The sequence below is a fragment of the Orbicella franksi genome, chromosome 5 (assembly GCF_964199315.1).
Source record: "Orbicella franksi chromosome 5, jaOrbFran1.1, whole genome shotgun sequence".
Lineage (NCBI taxonomy): Eukaryota > Metazoa > Cnidaria > Anthozoa > Scleractinia > Merulinidae > Orbicella > Orbicella franksi.
Genome location: NC_138149.1, coordinates 31,142,401 through 31,165,910, shown reverse-complemented (window position 1 = coordinate 31,165,910; position 23,510 = coordinate 31,142,401). Strand labels below are relative to the sequence as shown.

Below are 23,510 nucleotides of genomic sequence, written 5' to 3'. Positions count from 1 at the left end.
TTTACCGCACCCCCTCCCCCTTCCCCCGCACTCCCTACTTTCAAGCAAAAAATACATAAAATAATAATTTTACAAACATCTCCAGACCCCCTAAAAGTTATGGAGGTCTTGTAAGCCCCGCACCCCGCCCAATTCAAAATACGCTCCGCCATCCCTACGCCTGCAATAGCCCTAATGAAACCAACTCTTCACAAGCAACTTCCTTCCGGGGCTTTTCCCCTTTTCTAAAAGCCCAGGGAACGAGGTTACCAGTGAAACCTCGCCAGGTCAGCGCAGATGTCATGAATTCACTAGTACACTTCTAGACCACAAAAATACTTGTCGAACAGCAGCTACAACCACAGAAATATTCCTTCAATCAAAGAACAAAACTTCCTCCAAAATCGGGCAAAATGATCGTGAAAATAGGCCGGAAGGTAGGAAGGGTACGGTAATTATTTTCTCCACCTTTAAACGGAAGCGCAGGGAGGGCGAAGGAAAAAAGTCACCAGTTCGGAGTGGGAATTGGGAATATTGGAGAAAAGATCTAGAAAGCGTACGGTTAAGGCCACCGGTTCATCAACAAGCACGGGCTTCAGCCGTTTGGCCGCGTGATTTCCTATAGACTGGGCCCGAAAAGCTGCGCATGCTCCGTGCAACATAAACAAAGGCTGTAAAATTTCGACTGAAAAAAGGGGTGACGAAAGACGAGAAGGTTTTGTTAAAATTCAGGTCCATTTGTGAAAAGACAGCAAGGAAGAACCGCTACTTCCCTTCTTAAAACCAAGCTTGCAGCCACTGAGAAGTTTAAACAAAGATACATTGGGTCTGACGTTAGGAAGGAGAGTTTGTTCGCGATGACGCATAAGATGGCGTAGTTGATACAGAAACTTGCATTCTCGATGTAGCAAGAATATTACTTTTAAAATGGTTTTCCAGATATGAATTTTAAGAGGAGACACTTATCTGTTGTGAATTATATGTCGACGTACAGCCGGGTGAAGGCAGAGATGTCGCTATAACGTTTATGAATGAGAAGTCGAAAAAGATACACGCCAAAATAACGTGACTTTCACACCAGCAGACCAGCAAGCAGTGAGAGATATGTCAGGATTTCGTACGCAGTACACCAGATTGAACTCAAATTCAGATGATCCTGAAGAGGACTTACCTCCGCAAGGTTTTGATATTGCTGCCCGCGGATTTGAGGAGGTCGAGAAAGGTACATGTTAATATCGGCAGTATTTACTTTAGCTTAGGTACATGTTTACTCTTCTTTTGTGACCGTTGTTTTTTAGGCGGGAAGATCTGCACGATATTTTGGATATACGAAATACAAGTACATACGAAGTAGTGTCACGGAATATGAAAAAAATAAATTCAAAATTTGAATAAGTACAGATCTTGGGATCTTAAACAGACGGCTTCATAAATTTGTGTTTAATTGAACTTTATGGAGCTGGCTGAGAGTGTTCTCTTAGACAGTCAAACAGAGACTGTTTTAAAATTTAGACCATTCATTAACCAATTGTTGTTATATTTTATCTTACAGGACGATGGAATCACATAGAGAATCTTGATGAATTCTTCATACGGATATCCTTTCTAAACTGCATTGTTTTAAAAGTCTTTTCTTTCAACCACTGTTATTAGCTTTTTGTTGTTATGCACATATTACTATCCTCCCCCAGGCCACTCAGAGGAACACAGGGTTACAAAGAATAATACCTTGTGGGTAGGGAAAAAAATTGAAGACCGTTGAAAGCTGAAACATGCCACTGCTACTGGGAAATATCATGAAGATTACTACACCTTTGTACACTTACTGGGAGTCAACCTAGGGTGTTCCTTGACTCTTTCTTCAGGGCCGTAGCCAGAAAAAATTATGAGGCAAAGTCCATGGTTAAATATTTTTCTCTTCCTAGGTATTTAGCAGTGTTTAACTTTTCTCCTTAAAAAATACAAAACAAATGACAGAGGCAAGCGCCTCGGTTTATCTAATACTGTCTATGGCGCTGTTCTTCACTTACATACCAGACTTGACAATCTCAGAACCACTCTTTACATGTCAAGGTTTTTTTTGTGTGTGTGCTGATGGGGGCTCTTCAAGATCTGTTGTTGCTTGCAGTAACACTATTATTTTATTGGTTATTCTCCCACTTTCTCCCTTGAGTTCACTCTTATGAAGTAGCAAAAACTTTTTCCTAATCCTTGACTATTGATTACATATATGAATATCACAGGAACAATGGATTTGTGTGTATTCTTCTGAATGAGATTTGTGAACTAGTGTGAGTGTCTTGTAAACGTTTTTAACTGCTATTCAAAGAATAAATTTGAACCACTGACATTGCAAGTAGACAAAGTTCCAAAGGATAGAGCAGGGAATTAAAACCCTAAATCCAGTTACATGTACATGTAAATAAAATCTGCATACAAGCCAAGTAGCCCATCAGGCCAGAGCTTATCCTGGTTTCTGTAGCTGCCTGAGTATTTCTACTCCCCGTGTGGGTGGTATGCTAGTCCATCACAGGGTTACCCTCAGCATTAAATTCACCAATGCCCATTTAATATACACCTGGATACAGAGAGCCACTGTGAGAGTAAAGTGTTCTGCCCAAGAACATAACATGTACACATACCAGAAGAAAAATATGAGGATCCTTTTTTCTCAAAATGGAATCAATAAAGAAGTAAAATTATTTAAATAAATATTATTTATTATAAAGTAAAACTAAAGTAAAACCTCACAGAGTTTTAAAAGTTAATGTGTCTTATATCTAACTAAGAGTGTTTTTAATTTATATTTCTTGCAGTCAATTTGTGTTTGTAGTATTGTTTACATCATTCCTGGTTCTCTGTGTGGATTATGACAACTTGTTCAACCACAAGAAGCCTTCATTCTCCAATGTAGTGTATTTCCACAAAATACAGCAGTAAGTGATAGGTTGCAGCATTTTTTTGTTTGATATTATTATAGAAATAACTGATACCAGTGGTTCCATTTAACGTTTTCAGCAGCAGGGCAACTGATTTTCACAGGCAGGCAAAACTATTTGAATTGAATTTCTTTATAAGAAAAACTTTCCGCTAGATGGTCACACTGGCAAAATCATCCTCGCGCTGGTCATTTTGCCCGGTGCCCAGCCCTTAATCAAACCCCCGTGATACTCAACAATTGGGCAAAATTATTAACCTTAAATCAAATGTAACATATATTATATATATTTTGCTTTGCAGTATGGAACCAGCCATAGTTGTTTGCCTTGTCATAGCATTTATTTTCTGGTTGATTCGTGTGGCAAGAATTGTGATCCATTTCTTTAAGCTTCTGGAAATACGAGCATTTTATAAAAATGCACTGAGGATATCAGAGGTAGGTAATGTTTAATGAAAGTATACTGTGGAAATTCTTTTACTAAATAATTAATGTAGAAAAACATTAATTTCAGAGGAACTTTTACTGTAGTTTTCAGTCCACTTTTCTGGCCCTGGCAGCTCCAAAGTTCACGCATTGCAAGTCATTGTTTTCATATGAAATTTCAGCTGGATTTAAGTTCTCTTTTCGTCAATGACATTGGTGGGCAGCCAGGTTTTTGAAACATCCTTGCATCATCTAGTTTTACTTACCAATGAATTTTCTAATCTGTGATTTCTTTGTCTTGTTTCCAGAGTGAACTAACAAACCTTCAGTGGCAGGATGTTCAGAAACGATTAATAGAAGTTCAGAAGGTTCATCAGATGTGTGTGCACAAGGAGGAACTGTCAGAACTTGGTTTGTAACCTTGTAAAATTCTTGTTTTCTAGTTTAGCAAGTGCATTTCAAGTTGGCTTAGAAAAGATCAAGTATTAGTGGCTAGCATTACAATGCATGTTGAGGGGCTGTGAGCTCTTTTCATGCTTTGCAGGCCTATGAAGTATGCCGACAGACTTGACTGAAGGCTTACAGTAATTGTAACAGTGATGTGTTTCAGTGTATTGACAACTGAAGCTAAACCTCTTCTCGCTACCTCCTCGGGAACTTTTAAAGTAAAAAAACATGTTGATACACCTTATATGCACGTAAATGTAAATTCTGTGGTTTAACGAGACATGACATACATATAATTTAGATCATTTGAAGTCCTCAGTGATCTGTATAAGAGATGGCTGTTTTCTGAGGCTGCAGCTAGCTTTAGTGTTGAACTTGATTATTTTATTTAGATATCCATCATCGCATTCTAAGATGGAAAAACTACATGTTGGCAATGCAGAACAAGTCAGTTATTTCCTGCACGTATACCTTTCCATTTGTTGGTGAGAGGTAAGTTGTCACTTTTATTAAGTCAAGGAATCAAAAGTTTGCCTGGGTTTGTTCTTGCCTGGGTAAAGTTGTGATTTCAGCCACACTGTTGGTAAGACCCTGCTTCTCATCAAGACTGACTGTTGTCAGGCCTTGGGTGATTCCAGAAAAAATCCATACCCTACTACAGCAGGCATGAACATTTTACACCCCCCCCCCCCCCCCCTTTACCTTTCGAAATTCCAAAATGCCCTAGATACCCCTCATACTCTCCAAATTCCAAAATCATTAGTCCCTACTCCCTTCTGGATTTCCATTTTTACTTTAACCAACTAGAATTCCTTGTTTGACTTGAGAAAGAGCGAAAGAAAATCATCCACTATAATTTCATCTTCAGCTTTTAAGGTGGCTCAGAACAGTTTCCAGCACTTAGATTTTGATGGGTCGTCATAGCCACTCTTTATCACTTGATACTACAATCATGGTATCAAAAAACTGCCCTATCATTGGTGAACACGTTGTTATCATTTTTGTGATGCAATAGGTTACCATAGCAACAGTATGACCTCCTAAAAACACCCTTAATTACAGCTTTAGGGGCTTATAATTCATTTAATTATATTATCAACTTTTGATAAGCATGATAAGACGCAACTTTTGGCAAAGTTTAAAAAAATTCTGTAGGTAGGGTTCAGTGCCACCTTAAATTTTCGAAAAGTTAAGGTGGCTCTGAATCCTACCTACAGAATTTTTTTAAACTTTGCCAAATTGCGTCACAAAAATGGTAACAATGTGTTCACCAATCATTGGGCAGTTTTTTGATACCATGATTGTAGCATCAAGTGATAAAGAGTGGTTATAACGACCCAGCAAAATCTAAGTGTTTGAAACTGTTTTGAGCCACCTTAAGTCAAATGGCATACAATTAACAATGATGAACACAGATTACAGTTTTAAGTTTTCATGAGCAGGGCTTTTTTTTCTCTTTTATACTGCTTTCTTAGGTCAGATAATAAATTCCTTCCAACGGCCAACCTGATTGTGAGTTCAGTTCTTTTTGTCATTGTTTTCTCAGGGCATTTTTGACAGAGGGAATGAAGTACAACCTAAAACTGATTTTATTTTGGGGCCCAGGAAGTCCTTTCCAGAACAACTGGAAACTAAGAGAAGAATTCAGAAATCCAGCAAACAGGTGACCAGCAAATAATAATTAGTATTATATCCTCCAATCTACATAACTTGCACTGTGTAAATGGGTAGAGCAAACTAAGATTATATAGTAATATAGATAAACTAAATTTAACTGCTACTTGGTAGACTTCGACGTTTTTGCAGGTGATTTCTTCCTACACACATTGCAATTCTTTACTTGTACTACTTTGGCCTATTGTGACTTTCATGGCCAGTTTTAAAACATGCAATCTAACATTTTGCATGTAAGTTGAACATTATTTAACCATGTTTTTTTTTTTTAATTATCTCTTTGTAGATTTGTGTTGGCTAGTCGGTGAGTGCAACTCTGAACATCATATTTTCAGAAAATCTTATTCAAATATATTATTTTTTGGCCTATTCCTTTTACAAATGCCAATCACTGTATATGTTCCTAAAACCAAATCATTTATTTGGAGAGAAGATCAAGGAGCTACAAAAGAAGCCTATCTGCACACAACTGCTAAGTGTTAAATTCCATCATCTGAAGCATGAAAAGACTGGCAGTATTGGGTTACTCCACCAGGAGGTGATTTTAGTAACTCGCTTCAGTCTCGTTACCACCAGACATTTGGCTAAGTTACTGTAACAGTTCCAGAACAATTCTTTGCTCATCTTGTTGAATGGGCTGCAAGGCCTGAGGGCCGACAAGCCCGGTGGAGGGAACAGACAGTACTTCACAGCAGTAATGCAAACAAAGTTATTTTTTTTCTGTTTGCTAATAACTTCTTGTATCGCATTATAGGTTGGCTAGACGCATTTTCTGGATTGGAATTGCAAACTTTATACTTTCCCCTTTCATTATTATCTGGGTTATTTTATATTCATTCTTCACTTATGCAGAGGTAGGAACATTTTATTAAATGGTGTAAAGTACTTTGTAACAACCTAAGATGAACCGTTTAATAACACTTGGTTTGTGACAGCCTTAAGGCTAAAAATCATTATTGAGTGACGTTAAGGACTTTAATTTAGATCGCTCTGTCCTTTTTCTGTTGCCAGAGATTCTGGCTACCTCCAAGTGACGTTATTAGCGGTACATTTTAGAGGGGTGTGGCCAATCATGGCAGTCACAGATACCAACCAATTCAAAACTCCAAGCTAAAACATGCAGCCGGTGTCAGGAGTTGGATGACGCCGATTTGAAAGTCGAATCACGTTTTGCCGCTGCTCAAGATAAAGTTGTTGAAATGTAAAAAAAGACAAACTTGTAAACAAGAACAAAATACTAGCGTATATTTTGTGCTCATCATAGATTTGATTGAAACCTCTTGGAGCAGTTGATGAGAATTTGCCATAAAGTAAAACTTTAGGTCTTAGTCCGATTTAGACAGTCCAGTAATAGATTAATACAATTATGCAGTCTGTATAATTGCATAAATTTTTTGTCTCTAGATGGTGAGAAGAGAACCTGATACTTTCGGAGCACGCAAATGGTAAGAGTGCCAGACGTGTTTAAGTTTATTACAAACCAACCCTGCTACCATTCTTAAGTTTTATGTTGTCACATAGCTTTCCGTTTTTTGCTAACCTGGGGACATGCGCTAAACAGTCAGTGAAAGAATACGGGAGGGGTTCTCTCGCCGCTTTTCGCGCTACTCTCCATCTAACCGAACTCCTTTGAAAGGCACAGTATAAATATCGTTTCCTAAGGTGGCCTGCGGAAAATTTGAAAACCCAATATAGTGGACGTTTCTCAACAATTTAGCGAGAATTTTTATCTTTTTTTTTCTCACCAACATCATCAGAGTCAATCAGCTGACTGAGTTTATATTCTTGCCTTTTTTAAGGTCCGCCTACGGCAGACTGTTTTTTCGACATTTTAATGAATTGGACCACGAACTACAAGCAAGGTAAGTCAAAAGGAATGATCCGACATTACAAGAACCAATAGGCGGAATGGAGGGGTGAATTCCGCAGACAATAATTGTGCCTGTCTGTGTTTTTGCATTGAGTAGCAATCAAACGAAATCTGTAATAGTTTGTGCTTCATAGATGCAAATTTATTTTCTATGAACTTCCAGTTTCCCGAGATATGCGTCCTTTTAACTTGTTTCCGCTTTCTCTTTATTTGCAGATTAAGTAAAGCGTACGAGCCAGCCTCCAAGTACATGAATCTTTTCGTCTCTCCTTTCATGGCCATCATAGCCAAGTAAGTCTACAGTCATGCAGTTTCTGTTTTAGGGAGGTGTTCAGAAAGTTTCTAAAAGGTGCCTGTTTCCTCTTGTCCAATCAAAGAATAGCTGCGGCATTTAAAAGTTGTGGTGTCCGCGTGTCGTCATAAGGCTACGTGACGTGACCTAGCAACCTCGTTAAAAAAAAAAACACGGGCTAAGTGATGGAATTGGCGAACTTTTCGTTCTTTCAAGCGTTGCAATCCAATAAGTGGCCACTAACTCTAAGTGAAGTTATTTTGATTTCTGATCAAAGAAAATCAAAACTTCTATTAACAGGATATGAAACGGTGGATATACTTGAAACTTTATTTTGGAAAGACTCTAATATTGCTAATATGTTGCTAATATTGTTGCAGGAACTTGGCGTTTTTTGCTGGAGCACTATTCGCTGTTTTGACGATATTTACGCTTCTGGACAGGGATGTTCTTCTGGCGGAACATGTACTGACTGCCATAGCAGTATTAGGTGAGAAGCTTTTATGTAAGGCACAGTGAAATAAGGTCAAGAAAAGCCTATGTCTACACCAAGGATCAGACGACCCTACCACCAACATGTCAATATTACGTTCGAGCGGTCGGGTTCTACCTGGGGCCTCCGTGATCTGAAGTCCCGTGGACATAAACATTTCACTGTTGAGAACAAGCCTACAAAGTATTTTCACTTAAATTCTTTATTCTCTTGGTTTTTCAGGGTTAATTATTCGAGGCTGTTACATATTTATACCTGATGAGGTTGGTTTTATTATTGTTTACGTTGCACTCAACAAGGCACGTTACAGTTTTTTCTTTGTAACATTAAGGTATTTTAATGAAACCAAAAAGCGTAACAGGTAAACCGTAAAGAAGCGTAAGGCAAACGAAGGTAAAGCATTTAACTTTTGACAGTCAACTGTTCCGTTAGCTTCTCTCTTTCCCTTTGTTTTCATTGGTTTCTTGCTTTGTAGAATTGTGCATGGGACCCTGAACAACTGTTGAAGCAAATTGTGTCTCATACACATTACATTCCTGATTCGTGGAAAGGAAAAGCGCATACTAGAGAGGTTTGTAATAATATGCTTCTCATTTGATCAATAAACATGTTACAGCTCAGATGTAGGACAATGTAAACTAATCATGTCAAGATGTACCCTATCTTTTTCTCGGTTTACAACGCAACTACTCGTTCAAATACTTACAAACTGTCTTAGAAGAGGGAAGTGAAACTATTGTTTTGAATTTCGCGCTTCTGTTTCAGTATCTTACTAACCTAATAATTCTTTGTTAGTGCTATGTCGCCAATATTGTATTTGTCAATTACCTTGTCAGGTTCGACAAAAGTTTTCCCAAGTGTTCCAGTACAAAGCGGTAAGTTGATAAACTCACATTTAGTTTTTAATACCCTTAAGTTTAGCTAAAGATTCATAACCGGCCAAGTTTTAGGGTTTTCATTTTACGTTTTTAGGAAACGTTTTGATGTTCATATCTGTTATTGTTACAGGAATATGTGATTCAGGAGTTATTCAGCCCCATTGTGACACCTTTCCTTCTGTGTTTTAATCTACGCTACAAATCTCTGGATATCGTGGATTTCTTCAGAAATTTCACTGTCGATGTTGTTGGTGTTGGAGATGTTTGTTCGTTTGCGCAGATGGACGTTAAACGGCATGGAAACCCGGAGGTAAGTTAGGGACCCGAGATTGGTGAACGTTTCTTGAACTTGGAGCGGTGAGAATCAATTGCGTCACAGTATTTTGAGTTATTTTGGCCGCGTACAAAATTACCTTTAAATTGAAGGAAACCTGAAAATAGTAGTTTACTTAGATAGAAAAACACCAAAGAGATAATAATAAACCAGAAAGGAACAAAGATGGTTAAGGATGGAGAAGATTGACACGGATTACAAACGAACTTGAAAAATTAAGACTTAACTTTTCAAGATGCGCGAGCTGTGACGTGGCTCCTTTAGCATCCATCTACATGTTTTTAAATGCTTGTTTTCTTCCCCTGTGGTTTTAGTGGCTGACCCAAGGAATGACAGAAGCAACACAATATGAGCAAGCGGAGCATGGCAAAACAGAACTGTCTCTTGTTCATTTCTCTGTAAGTATTCATTTTACAAGGGCTTGGTTGTGTTGAGTTTTAAGTTGCCTTCATTTGTTCACAAACACTGTATTCTTTTGCAGATAAGGAACCCAACATGGAAACCAACAGAACACGGCGCGCAGTTCATCAGCACAATTCGTGAAAATGGTTGGTGTGAATTCGCACGTGTTATTAGAAATTAGTGAGGTTTCAAGTGAACTATCTATCCGTGAACGCTGAACTGAGCAACATTATTTATCAGCAATTACTTATCTATTATTTATTTATCTCAAATCTGTGTATCGTTTTGCAGACTGGTCATCTTGTATTTTCTACCTTACCTGTGTCGGGTCTCAGGCGTATCATAATGCAATGTATCCGTTAAAAAAGAGCTTGCTGCCCCCCTTAACTCGGTAATCGTTCGAGTGTTCGGATGAGTCGTAGCGTCCAGTCAAAGAGTAAGCCATCTCGTTGAAATCTTGTTCAAGGATGATTGCCTGCGCAAAGCGCAAAAGCGTTCCCTCTTGGATGGGAGTAATAAGTAGCTTATGATAACCTCTTCAAAGTTTAAAAGACTTTCGGCCTCACCGTGCAGGATGCTAGGGAGCTTAAGCAAACCACGACGGCAACGACAGAGAGACTGCCACCAAACAAAAGGTTTAATGAGTAGAACAGTGGAACGATGGCGGTACACGTGCGTTATAAATCTTTGCACATTTGTTAGCCGTCATATGCAAAACAACGAGTTTCGTGTATTTTGGGGAACGCTAACGACGACGGCTAGTTTTTCGTATTTTGATTTGGAATTGAAAGCTGGCGTTACATATTCAGCTTAACCAAGTTCTCAGACCGGTAGGCGTACTGAAGAGATCTAGACAATTGCAAAAATCGAAAGGAAATCATAAATTCATTTTTTACTAGTCTTTTTCCTCGTCAATGCTTAACCTCTCTAATTATGGGAGGAAAATTGTAAGCTACAAACAGTGGCTTTGACTTGCCAGGGTGTTGCTTTCCTTGTCTTACAAATGTAGAGAGTTGAATTCATTAGGCGTTAACTGAATAACCGGGGTTTTTTGTTTTGTTTTGTTTGTCTTTTTGTTTACCTCAGCGATCCAAGAAGGTCTGAACTTGAGCCACAGTGCTGCTATGTCTGAAGCGAACTCTCTTCCAGAATACAGATCAGGCAGTGTAAGAGTTGTTTGTAATACTGCACTTCAAGTGTTACGTTTTTGACAGATATTCATGAATTGTTTCTCCTGTGTCATTTTCTTAGTTTCAAGGCTTGCCATATATTAATCCCATGAGTCTCAGCGATCCCTCTCTTACTCCACTGGGGACTACCGCTGTAACACCAAAACAGCAGGCTCAAGTACGGGACGTGGTTATGAACTCCAGCATGATGTACATGCACGAGGTAAGGAGATTTCACCAAGAAGTCAGCGTCGCACGAAATTGCTTCTGTTTAATTGTATCTCTAACCTTATCTCGTCAGTCTGTGTAACCTACATTACTTGCAAAAAATTTTAGACTATTTTAATCTCGGACAGAAATGTGTCCGAAAATAAAACCGTCCGAAATTTTAGGCGTCCGAAATATTTACAGTGCAGTATGAAACATTTAAATAGCTCCAAAGCCGCTGGTATCCTTCATGAAGCGAACTCTAGTTGAGACACTGCTTGAGGCACGTAACGGCTTAATAAAGTTTTCCTTATTTTCTCGTCGGTGTATCTTTAAAACCTTGAAGGGGCAGTAAAACTATCATTTTCACAGATGATGTTTCAATCTAAAACGTGTTTTGTAGGCGTAAATTTACGTTATCTATATTTCAGCGGCGTGTCCGAAATTTTTGACCGAAATTTGTCCGAAGTGAGATAAAAAGTGTCCCAAAAATTAAACGTCCGAAATTTTTTGCTAGTAGTGTATTCGTTTCATCTTTATTTTTCTCAGAATACCTAGGCTGTTAGTAGGCCCTCTTTAAAAAGTGGAGTTTAAACGAGCGATAGATCTTGCTCGTCACGCTTTGTCAAGCTCGTCATGTAACTGTGCGTTCGAACGAGGGGTGCTATGCACAGGCTAAGCTACGCTGACGAGACAGCACCCGCGGCTTCTTAGTCAGTGGCATGTAATGTTCTTTGAATGACACAAGGCTATGGCTCTTCTATCCAATCTGAATACGAGGTCGATAAATTTTTAAATCTGTTTCAGCTGCGAGATCGTCAGGTTGAACAGTCCGGGACACCTCGAGTGGCGAGCCTAACGACAACAGCAAGACAGCAGCAGCAGCCATCATCATCCGCTCAGGGCTTTGAAGAAGACAGCGAAACAGAACAGCTGAGGTGAGCCAACAGTTTGATGAACATGTCACGCAACGCTTCTCTACTGAAACAGCTTCAGAAACATTGCGTGACGGCACAAGTACAGTTTCGAAAAGAGAACTAAAATTCCTAAGGCGTAATGCAGAAACAAATCAGTTTATACAAGCTGCGCCGCCTGGAAATGTGAACTTCAGTAGTCTTACAGAAACAATAGCAAATGGATGAGGCAAAAAAAGTAGCGAATACTGTTGGCAAACACTTTGATAAAAATGTAAGGTTTTTCGTGCACTTTGTAAGCAGTCAACAATTGTGTGGTATGTGTTAAAATGATTTGTCGGTTAATTGACTTAAATTATTTCTTATTACAGGGACGACGCTGGGATCGTGTGAAAGTTTAGGCACCAGTTTGCGGGGGAAAAAAACGGCTCTTTGATGTCTAGGAGCTTTTGACTTCGTGTCGATAAAACAGCAGACTGGATAGGATCATTGCAGGATGAACTTTTCCCTGAAACTAAAATCGATCCATAGAAGTTATCTTTTTATTCCTTCTATAGCCTCTTTATTATTTTCTTCGTTTTACACTTCAGGGCGTCAGTATTTAGGGTTTTTCGGAAGGTTGTCATAAGTTTTCAATGGTTGTCATATAAAGTATAGTTTTGAAAATATGTCAGTCGTAATAGGTTATGGTGTGCACACTTTTTTTTGCCAAGATTAAGTTATTCGGCTTCGTGTTTTATTGAATTGTATACGATTTGCTCCAAATAGCGCGGAGTGATTTGTTTGATATAAACCTTTTTTCACTCCGAGGGATAATAACGATTAGTATCACCCAACTAGTGGACTAATGCAAATCCTGCAATTGGCGCAATCGAGCGTGACGCTTTCTTTCGTTTTATTCCCAAATAAATATTTCTTCAACTTGCATTTGCCAATTTTATTATTGCCTTTTCTGTCCGACTAGTTGGGTGGTACTAAAACAATTAGACCCTTCGCCCTCGAGGGCCACGAGTCAATAGCCCATTCGGCTTCGCCTCATGGGCTATTGACCCGTAGCCCTTGCGGGATACGGGTCTAATTGTTAATTGTATCATTTTCAATGACTGGTATATAGCGACAAATAAAATGCTTTATTTTCTACATAGCTTGCATCGTTTCTTTTCTCAAACCTTTCAAGAGGCGTAGGCACGAGTTGCTAGAAAATAGCGGAGGTTTGTGAATGATCTCAGAAAGAAACTTCATAATCAGCTTGCACTCGGCCAGCGCGGAAGATCCTGAGCACTAGGAAGTTTAAGAAACTAAAACGCCGACGTCGAGGACAATGAATCTCGCGAACTCTAAAGTCATTTAGTTTGTTTCTCTTGGTCAAAACTATCCCAGAACTAAATTCTTCTCTTCTTCTTCTTCTGAATATAAAACACTGTAAAATTCGAAATAAAAAATTTAAAAATTATCCATCGTAGTTGACGTTCTTCACACAACGCAGAATTTGGTCATTCACGTTATTCTTTTGCGGAGGACGGCAAAGAAACGTGGGAAGAATTGCAATGCACGCGCACAGCCATGAATAGTTTTGACAAAGAGAAACAAACTAAATGACTTGAGTGTCGCAAGATTCGTAGGTAAAATTTAAATTCATTTTTTAATCGACGTCGTCCTGGGCGTCGTTACTTAAACTCCCTGCTATGTTGCTAAAGAGTTGGTCAGCGGACAGAGATTCTGTGACATCATACATGAGGCTACTTTCAGTATTAGCGTTGGAGGAGGGGTACGGAAAGTGATGATAAGAACGTTACCCGTTCAAAGGCCCTGACATCACTACTGCGTTTTAATATTATAAGTATCTGTAAACGAAACAAAATATTTTTGACCACACTAGCGTTTTTGCTCTTGTTTTCACCTATCCATGCTAATTCGTCTTCATTGGAAAACGCATACTTCTTGTTACGTTTTCGCCTATTATCCACACTAAAACGAACGAAAACGCTGATGGAAATGACAGCATATGACGCTTTTCTCGTCACTGTTTTCAGAAGCCTCCGTTTTCTCCTGTCCATACTAGAAACAACATTTTCAAAACGATGCGTTTTCAGAAGGCTCCACCTTTGAAACCGTTTTCAAAAGCCTCTATTTTCATCATCATTAATGGCCATGCTAGGTGGCATAAACACTGCCGTGGAAGGACAAGGAAGGTCTTTCAAGAAAGCAGTCAAAATCAAATTGTGTAAATGCTCATTTTTAATAACTTTTTTTAAACAATTACGATATTGATATATGTAGTAGCTATTTGCACTTACCCTGCATTTATCTACAAGAAGAAAGGCAAACTATTCATTATTCTTACATTCTATACTTTACTATATTTTAGAAAATGTAAAACCTTACTCCTTCATTTAATTGTTCGTTTCATTTAATGGCGTATCTTTTATACGATATCTTTTGTCTTAAAAAGGCGTTAGATGACGTTGCTATGGCGACCAGCTGACATGACAGTTCATACTGTTTTCTGATTGGATATAAGAAATCGGAAATGTTCACGAATGTTTGCGAAGAAAAGAGGTAGTTGCCTTGCAAAGCGGTGGAACAACATCAAATGCATGAAGAGTCTTGCCTGAATACTCAACTTTTCCATTGGGGGTTTAGAGCAGATTCAATTTAAAATTAATTACGCCATTGATAATATTACATTTTACGAGATAAAACAAAATTAATTACAAAGCCATGACATTGTACTGAGAATTCTGCAAGCTTGATAATCCGCCTAGCGTGTACGATTTAAAACTACAGAGCGCACCATCAATGGAAGCACAACCGCTGCGCTTAAAATTCGGTGCTAAACTAAGGCGTCTATTTAGATTCCAAGAATTTGGTTGATGATACCATTTATCGTTATATAATAACTTAAGAGTAGTAGTTTTCTTAACAAATACATTAATAATACCGTGATAACTTTCAGGTGAACAAACTCTTACTAAAACTGAAAATTTCTACAAAAAAATTCGTGTTTTTACGAAAATTTTATCATTGGTTTATTCCTGTGTTGTGGAAGTCAAAGAGAACTCAAAACTCTACACCGTTGTGGTTCTCCACATCATCTCTAAGATCTCACGAATGTTCGCGAGTATAAACTAAACAGAAATAATAAAAAGCAGTGTTCCATATATTCCTTAAAGATCTAACTATAAGCGCGTTTTTATAGAATTCAGTATTTCTGCTAAGCGAGCAAACGTCGTACCAGTAAATAATAGCAGTCCCTCTTCTTGAGTTTTTCAGATCAATCGCAGAAGAAATACAAAACTGGTGTTTCGGTGCATTAAGAATAAGTTTAAGTCGGTAAACATCTGGCGAACAGCTACACTCTTTTTTTATAAGAATATTGTTTTTCAGGCCGAGGCTGAACATTCTTATTCTTCTGCCGATTTTAGGCTGAAAATATTCTTGTGAATCTTCTTAGATTACAGCGCATGACATTTCTGTTTTCGAATGTATTTGGTGTCTGGATTGTGTTAAAGTAATTTTGGAGCCAGCCTGCAGGAATTAAAGCCCGATATGATGCACATATCTTCTTGCAGAAATGGTATAAGCATCGAGCATACGGCTAGTGCTGTTTTTGCTGCCTTTTGGCTAGTTTCTCCATTTAGAGAAAGGAAGAATTTTATATGTAGTGTTCCAGATAATAGGCTCGATTACCAGCCGCTGTTCGGGAAAAGAGCCCGCGCTCTTCAGAAACGTAGACGGACTCGAGAAAGCGGCGGAAATCGAGCCTATCCAGATAAGTAAGGGGTCTCAGGTCAAAAACCCGACAAAATCAGCTACATGACCCGACAAAATTAATAGAAAATTTATAATGATTTGTTGGGAGCAGTGGGAATTGACCCGTTGGAATTCCTCGTTGACACCCTACCTGGAAAACTTATCTGGAACCCCGTATATGGTTAAGTTAAAAGCACATAATTGTATTGCATTTAAAAATTTTCAGCACAAAAAATTATCTTCTTTTCAAAATCTCAGCCTTAGGTTCATTCTTAAAATATTCTGAAAATTTCGCAAATTTCAGCGTTGATATTCTTATAAAATCTATTCTTATAAAAAAGAAGAGTGTACTGTAAAACAGCTATGCCTGCACCAATCCTGTGTTTTCATCATCATCCTCAACATCATAATAAAAATCGTCCTCCAGCATCTTGAGTCTGGAATAGCCATAGTCTTCAAAGCGAATCGTTTGTTTTTTCTTGAATTGCCTGTAGATATAGTTTCCCACAATAAAAGCTAGTCCAACGCAGACGAGTACAGCGATACAGATTCCTACAATCTCTTTTCCTTTTGAGGAAGGACTTACTGGAGATTCAGAGGAGCTTTGGGGAGGTGGTGTTGTAAATAGACACTGAAAAAAAAATAAATAACGATAATGATAATGATAAAGATAACGATAACGATAACGATAATGATAACAATAATAATAATAATAATAATAGTTCTTTATTGAGCTCACACAAATTCTTCCTTAAAACTTTACCTGATAATTATTAAACAAGGAAGCATTGTAGTTTACAGAAAAATGAATGAAATTGAGAAGAGCTGAAAACTGGAATGACTTTAAAATGTCACAGAAACATAAAAAGTATTTGCAGTTTGTGTCATGGATTGTACACAAGAAAGTAGTCAAAAACAAGAAAATTACTCTCACCATTACAAGACACATTCTACTAATTATTTTAATAATTATTATAATTATAATAATAACGTCAACTTACATTCTGATTGTACTTTATTATTGAAAAATTAACAATAAAAGCTTGATTTAAGCTTCATAAAATAGCAGAGTGACAGTAGACTGGAAGAAACAAAACAACTTAACCTTACCTTGGGACTTGATGAACATGCATTAGGTGTCTTTAAGTTACATCGTGCAAAACTCTCTTTCACAAAAACTCCATAACTGCCCTCTTGTGGCTCAACACTGCATTGAGGAAAATTAAAAAAAATAACAGTCATTTTTAGAATGTCACCTCCTTGTCCTATAGTCTTCTCTGCAGATGCTGTTTAATATTGTGTGATAGGAGCTATATCAACATGTACAACCATGACACTCCATGCTGAACATAACATGTCCACAAGCACATAAGCAGGGAACCAAAAGGAAAGCTTACTTCACCACCAAACTCAAAATTGAAAAGTGGTACTATGACGAAAATTCCATCTTTCCTATCTCAGCCATTTTAAAACATAAACAAGTAGCCTATATGAGAAGAAAAACGCTGTCTACTATTTTCAAATATCTCTTTTCGTTCCAGAGATATTCAAGTTTTTAAAATATGCAAATTAGCCAAGTGATGACGTCATACACTCAACCAAATTTTCATCAAATATAATGAAATATATCTCAGCCAATTTGTATCAGAAATGTTTGATTCTTTGCAGGAAGATTCTACTAAATGTGCTCCACAATATGAGCTAGACAGTTTTGTTACCATGGCAACATACTGGGTTCCAGACCTCCCCAATATCAATGGCTTTTCTGGCCACCTTTGCATTCCATTTTGATATTTGCTTATGGTGCTTCATATGCATGATCCAGCAAGCATATGAATATGTTAGGTCAAGTTCATGGCCTTTTTAAATATGTTTTGAGCTGAAAATTACTAAAATATTGAAATCAAGTGGGTGGGGACTGGAAAAGAGTGAGTTGCCACGGAAACAGAATTTTTTACTGCTGTAGGTGTGCTATCTGTAGAACTATTAGCCTACCAAGTTCCAGTGGTCTGTGCTGGAAATTGACCAAGATAGCTCTATTTATGTACTTGATATAATATTGGGTTGAGTATATGATGTCATCAGTTATCTCATTTGCATATTTTACACATTTTTCAAACTTAAATATCTCTGGAACGAATGCAGATATTTGCAAACGGTAAATGGTGATTTTATTCTTTCGTGCCATTCTATGTGATACACCAAAAAAATCAAGGGGTAAAAATTTGATCATAGTACCACTTTAACAAAAGTACAAACTGTAATTATACAGGGGGTGTCCTCTGTAAGAATAAAAGGGTACAGGGCAACTTGTAATGGGCCAGCTGACATTCCATCCTGGGATAGTAACAGTACATATACCTTAGTATTAAAAACTGAATCATTGGATAATGCAATTCAGGAGTTTTCATTGGCTTAGCCATCATGATATATAATGTATGAGCCGTTATACCATGCTCTACAAAATAATATGACAAGCTTACATATAACTTTTTGGGATGTTTTTTTGAATACTATGTGAATATAGATTATTTATTAGCAAAAATTATAATTATTCACGACACCAACTTGTAACAATCCATGATGCTGGTAACTGATCCAGTACAGCATCCCAGACTATTATAAAAGTCCCACAGATCCTACACGTAGACGCAAACAATGAGCAATACTTTAGTGACTTAAATATCAAAGAACAGAGATCACAGAACTTATTGATTAACTAGGGAATAAGGGGGAACCCCGTTGATACGGTCACCAATGGGCCATGAAAATTTAATCACAATAAAAGGGTGGCCATGTTAATGGGGTAGGGTCAAATGTCACAACTGGTCTTAATTGAGTGACATCTTAACAGATATAACACTTCTAAACAACTGTTCCTTGTAAGCATCTGAAATGTAGATATAATTTTAAAAAATTGAAACTTGAATCAGTGCATGAAATATTAATAATGGAAAGATGAACATAACTGGTTTGAGTGGCCATATAAACAGGGTAAAATTATAATGGATTATCCAAGTTGGGATTTCAGAATGTGGCTCTAGACCGTATTAACGGGGTGGCTGCATTAACAGGGTTTTCTAATAAGAAAATGTATGGACGTTTCACCAGGACAAGAAAAAGTGGCCGTAATAACAAAGTGACAGTATTAATGAGGTGACCGTAAGGCAAGGTTCCACTGCATTGCCTTAATTGAAGGCATACATAAAACGGTTCAAGTCAATGAGTCATGTTCTGACCAACAGCTGGTGTTGTTCTTGGTAGTCCCCAGTTCAACTCCTCAATCACGCTTGTAAACAGCCAACTGGTCCGCCTCCAGCCAGTTGGGATTCTCAAACATGTTGTGTTCATTCACATTCATTTGAATTTTTTTCATCATTTGCTTCCATTGGCTCTGCAAAACCCCACTGGGGGAGTGGTCAATTGAGATACTAATATTATTTATTAATAGAATGAAGGGAAGGTACCTAGCATATAGCATATGTAAATTACTTAGGATTTTTTTTGCTACAGTTTCATTCTATTTGTTTACCTTCAGCATAAAATGTTGTTAAATTTGTTTATTATATTTGTCACTCAGATGAAGTACACAGTCTACTGCATAAGCTTACCTTGTGACATGCACTTAAACACTCCTTGTCCTCTATATTCTTGTTGACATTACACACCTGCAAATGTTCACAACAACGTATCTTAAATATACATGCAACTTCAAAATTTATACCTGGATGACTATAATAATAACATCACAATTCATCTTGGTTGCCATAGACAGCACCTTCTCAAGATTCCCTGCTGATTTTTTCCTGACTTTCCCCTGATAAAAAAATGTCCCTGACCAAATAAATGCAAAATGCCAGATATAGTAGCAGCATCTAACCTCTCCTTACAACTGTCCTAATAATTCAAGACCAATCAGTTTCAACAAATGTTCCTTCTTCACTTAATAGAAAACATTGCTGAGATCGCACCCACCCCAAATATTTCTTCCAGTCTTCTTCTTCTGCTTCCCTCCTGACGTTTCTTCAAAATGTCAATTTTCCCCAACTCAAAATAAAACTGCCAGTCTTCTACCTGGCCCTGAAGAATTTTTTTTTTTCTCTGACCATTTCCTGATCAGAATCAACCCCACATATAATGTTATGGTGGAACTAAAGAAATTTGTCCCATTGTCTGTCAGTGATTTCTGAGGTAAAGGCAATGACTGTATTATTGTGCACTAGCTGGAGGAGAAGCGTCATCCAAGAATTAATTGCAACTGAGTTTGGTCACCAAGCTTACTTTGCAACAAGATGTATTCTCACTTAGCCATACAGACAGATTAAAATGCCCTTAGAGAATACTGGTACCTAAACATATTTTCCAGAAAGTCCTAAAGTATCAAATTTTAACCCTGGCAAATTTCAAGATGTTTTCCAGTGTAGCTAAATGATAACAACCCCTACACAATATCATAACATCTTATTATGGATTTCGTACCTGTATATCTGAATCACTGGAATTCTTCAGTAATCCATTGATAAACTTGTCAGCACATGATGATTTCTCTTGCTGGATGCACAGAGAGTTCAGAGCTTCATTCACAAATTGGACATATTTTGCGTCACTTTCCTAATACCAAGTACAAAAAAATAGGTTTATATACATAAACAAATAAAAGAAAAAACACCATGAAGTTGGAGAAACAATCACTTCTTCTGAAGCAAATCAAATCAATCCTCTGGAGAGCTACCATCCAAAATGTCAAGCCTAGGAGGTCACTTATGTAAGATGGTCCCTTGCAAGAGCTTAGACCATATTGGGTGAAAATTTTGTCTCATTAGCATATGGTAACTGCAGACTTACCCCATGTTTCAATGTTTTATTCATGTGAAAAGTCAATTTCAAGAAAAAACCCAGTACTTCCCATTGAGAAATTTCTGTCTCTTGTACACTTCCCAGGAATGCAATAATGTTACAACACCTTATTCTCCAATTTATGCTCTATTATCTGTCAAGTGTTCACTTACAGGACTTGAGGGAAAATTTCAAACTTTCAGCTCTAAAAGAGGTCGCGGTCGCTAATGAGAGGTTGTTGCTTACAAGAGGTATCAAACATAGTGATTTGACTTGAAAACTTTTGCTAGTTTGGAAAACTGGTCGCTGAGGAGAGGTTGCCTCTTACCAGAGGTGGTTGCTTACAGGAGGTTCCAAACATAGTAATTTGACTTGAAAACTTTTGTATTTTGGAAAACTGGTCACTGAGAAAGGTGATTGCAACCAGAGGTTCGACTGTATAATCCATATTTTGCAAGTGGCTAATGAGAAAGTATTTTGTTCCTGCAACAGTGTGTCTCGACACATTTGGCCAGGGCCTAGTAGTCAAGCTTCCTCAGGAACTCATTTGTCCCACAACACTTCCCACAGCAAGAACAATCATTGGTTTAAATTTCCTCCAGGCACGACACACAGTTAAAGTTGGCTGAACACCCTAAGTGAGACCAAGATCCTTGAATGACACCCCTAAGCAAGACAATGAGCAACCCTACCCTTCTTTCATGGGAGTCCTAACCCTACCCCTTCAGCACCTCGGCCAAGGCCATAGCATGGTGAGATGTAATCAGTAGGCCAAGTTCAATATATTAAAATTCTAACTTGGATCCAAGGCTTGGGGAATAAAGTTAAAGTGAGTGATGAATGAATGTGTGAGAGGTGCAGTGACCTCATGGTTAGAGTAAATGTCTCTGGATCAAACGGTCCGGGTTCGAGCCCTGGCCAGGGACACTGTGTTGTGTTCTTGGGCAAGACACTTTACTCTGACAGTGCCTCTCTCCATTCAGATGTATAAATGGATACTGTCAAACTTAATGCTGGGGTAACCCTACGATGGACTAGCATCCCATCCAGGGGGGAGTAGAAATATCTCCCAGTCACTTCCTGCTACAGAAACCGTGATAAGCTCTGCCCTGATGGGCCACTTGGCTTGTGCCCAGACTTAACCCAACTTACCTTAAGTGATAAATAAACACTTCGTTGTTTCATTTCCCTTGGCCTCAGAATCAAGTTAACATTTTAAATAACATTCAATACTGGCTTTTTGACCAGTGGATAACATTTACCTTTATTGTTGATGACTGAATGCACCTATTGGTGACAAGCTGTGTTGTGTTCCAGCATTGTTGTTTGCATAAGCTTCTCACTGTAGCCTGCACTTTCTTAAACCATCCTTTCAAATCCTCATCTGATTTCACCACATTATGAAAACAATTATAACTTCCACTGGAGCAGCTTCCCAACAGAGATCTGAGTTTCGAAAGTTCATTTGCAGTTGTAGAAGATACTAACTTTGTTGAAGTTGAATTGCATTCTTCAAAGGACTTTTTCAAATCTGCGCATTTCTCAAAATCCGGCGACACTTTCAGGATGATGCCATCATTTAAACTGATTCCAAAAGGCTTCAAAAAAACGTTGTAAATAAGCAATTCGTTCGGCGAATACAGTGCAAATCCCCATTTGACAATGCACAGGTAGTAAAATAAACCAATAAAAATAAAGTTCTTCATTGCAAAAGTGCAAGAATCCAATAATTTGTCACTTCCTTTCAACCAAGAGTTAATTACGCCATTTTGCTTCCTTTTCAACGTGTCAATTACTACCAGTCAGCGGTTTTTTTTAAAGTAGTGCCAGTCTCCCAAATTGGCACGGTTAAGATGGTGGACGTACCATCCTCGTTTTCCTCAAATGCACCATACTAAAATGGATCATTTTCAAGGCAAGAGAGACTTTCAGGTAAGCGGATTCCACGTTTTTGCAATTTTCCTTCTCTATATTTCAATTAAATGTTGACTTTCTTGGTTTAAATCTTCTCCCTGGCATGCTTTTATTCCTGGTTAGCAGTGTCCAGTGATCTACTTTACAAGTTTAGTAAGCCGCATTTTTTTAAATCTACTACAGGTTCAAGGAACAAATGATCGCGCTACACTAAGCAAGTCTTCTACTGTGACACAAGGATATTATGAAGACAAATTTCTCCAGTATTTTGTCTCCAAATCTTCTAGAAGGGCACCAATCATTCATAGGTTGATAACACTCAATAATCTAAAATAATGTCATTGTCATATAATTAGAGTATTTTCAGTCAATGCAACTGGTACAGGCTTTCTTCAAATCCATCAGCACTAATGCTGGGTCCCCGGGGAGGGGGGGTGGGACTTCCATATAAAAGGACAGGGGTGCTCATCAGAAATTTTGAAAAGAACTCCTAAGAGGTACCAAGATTCTGTTTTGTGAGCGTAGCTTAAAATGTTTTTCACCAATTTCTAAAACGACACATTATCTCCTGTCATATTTTTTTCAGCTCAATATCCTAAAAGGTTCCCAGAAAGCTTCAGCTGTGAACCTTTTGAGGCTGAACACCCTAAGAGGCACCAAAACTGCTTTTTTAATCCCTAAAGGATACGACAAGCACCTCCCTCCTTTTTATGTGGGAGTCGCGTCACCCTCTGGGTGCAGTGGATGCCAGGGTGCATATTTGTATGTGCACCACACTGAAGATCTCCGGCATGGTTATTCAATTCTTCCAGTGCGCTGGCATACGAGTGTGATCCCTGGTGTAACTTGGCACAGACCATCTAACCACTTGGTATATTTTTGCCAAGGGATGTTCATGGAATGCAACCTGGGCTACATGTTGTGTCAGATACCTCTTAATGTCAGTTTTTTCACTGTTTTTTTTCAGACCTAAGAACACCCAGA

At 38.1% G+C, this 23,510-nt stretch overlaps 3 protein-coding genes across 4 annotated transcripts in view; 2 read left to right on the top strand and 1 right to left on the bottom strand.

Moving 5' to 3' along the window:
* Nucleotides 1–404: 404 nt before the first annotated feature.
* On the top strand, nucleotides 405–12,807 carry LOC145488172 (autophagy-related protein 9A-like). The gene is made up of 24 exons (XM_081466975.1): nucleotides 405–1,201; nucleotides 1,532–1,579; nucleotides 2,210–2,270; nucleotides 2,796–2,915; nucleotides 3,220–3,355; nucleotides 3,652–3,754; nucleotides 4,183–4,282; nucleotides 5,337–5,453; nucleotides 5,751–5,768; nucleotides 6,219–6,318; nucleotides 6,869–6,909; nucleotides 7,264–7,326; nucleotides 7,551–7,625; nucleotides 8,007–8,116; nucleotides 8,342–8,382; nucleotides 8,595–8,690; nucleotides 8,956–8,994; nucleotides 9,128–9,307; nucleotides 9,646–9,729; nucleotides 9,813–9,879; nucleotides 10,820–10,899; nucleotides 10,985–11,125; nucleotides 11,917–12,047; nucleotides 12,395–12,807. Exons 1-24 carry the CDS (start codon nucleotides 1,084–1,086, stop codon nucleotides 12,414–12,416), a joined length of 2,091 nt encoding a protein of 696 aa, XP_081323101.1. The 5' UTR covers nucleotides 405–1,083; the 3' UTR covers nucleotides 12,417–12,807.
* A 1,443-nt stretch (nucleotides 12,808–14,250) lies between these two features.
* On the bottom strand, nucleotides 14,251–22,406 carry LOC145488173 (uncharacterized). Its single transcript, XM_081466976.1, has 6 exons — nucleotides 21,875–22,406; nucleotides 20,256–20,387; nucleotides 19,388–19,444; nucleotides 18,345–18,415; nucleotides 16,887–16,983; nucleotides 14,251–16,407 (listed from the first exon to the last, which is right to left on the bottom strand). Exons 1-6 carry the CDS (start codon nucleotides 22,316–22,318, stop codon nucleotides 16,138–16,140), a joined length of 1,071 nt encoding a protein of 356 aa, XP_081323102.1. The 5' UTR covers nucleotides 22,319–22,406; the 3' UTR covers nucleotides 14,251–16,137.
* Nucleotides 22,407–22,451: 45 nt separating this feature from the next.
* Nucleotides 22,452–23,510, top strand: part of LOC145488170 (tRNA wybutosine-synthesizing protein 4-like) — a 19,886-nt gene continuing 18,827 nt past the window's right edge. The window contains exons 1-2 of one of the 2 annotated variants that reach the window (XM_081466973.1): nucleotides 22,452–22,544; nucleotides 22,710–22,834. In XM_081466973.1, the coding sequence (XP_081323099.1) occupies nucleotides 22,497–22,544; nucleotides 22,710–22,834 (173 nt within the window). In that variant the 5' untranslated portion in view covers nucleotides 22,452–22,496. Of the gene's footprint in view, nucleotides 22,545–22,709; nucleotides 23,450–23,510 lie in introns of both variants that reach the window. The other variant, XM_081466974.1, reaches the window with a different exon arrangement.

Excerpts from the sequence above, each read along its gene's own strand:
- LOC145488172 (XM_081466975.1), top strand. The coding sequence starts at position 1,084 with ATGTCAGGATTTCGTACGCAGTACACCAGATTGAACTCAAATTCAGAT. Across the intron at positions 8,995-9,127 it reads AAGTGTTCCAGTACAAAGCG|GAATATGTGATTCAGGAGTT; the intron begins GTAAGTTGATAA and ends TTATTGTTACAG. Across the intron at positions 9,880-10,819 it reads CAGCACAATTCGTGAAAATG|CGATCCAAGAAGGTCTGAAC; the intron begins GTTGGTGTGAAT and ends TGTTTACCTCAG.
- LOC145488173 (XM_081466976.1), bottom strand. The coding sequence starts at position 22,318 with ATGAAGAACTTTATTTTTATTGGTTTATTTTACTACCTGTGCATTGTC. Across the intron at positions 18,416-19,387 it reads GTTTAAGTGCATGTCACAAG|GATCTGTGGGACTTTTATAA; the intron begins GTAAGCTTATGC and ends GTCTACGTGTAG. Across the intron at positions 16,984-18,344 it reads AGCATCATGGATTGTTACAA|TGTTGAGCCACAAGAGGGCA; the intron begins GTTGGTGTCGTG and ends TCCTCAATGCAG.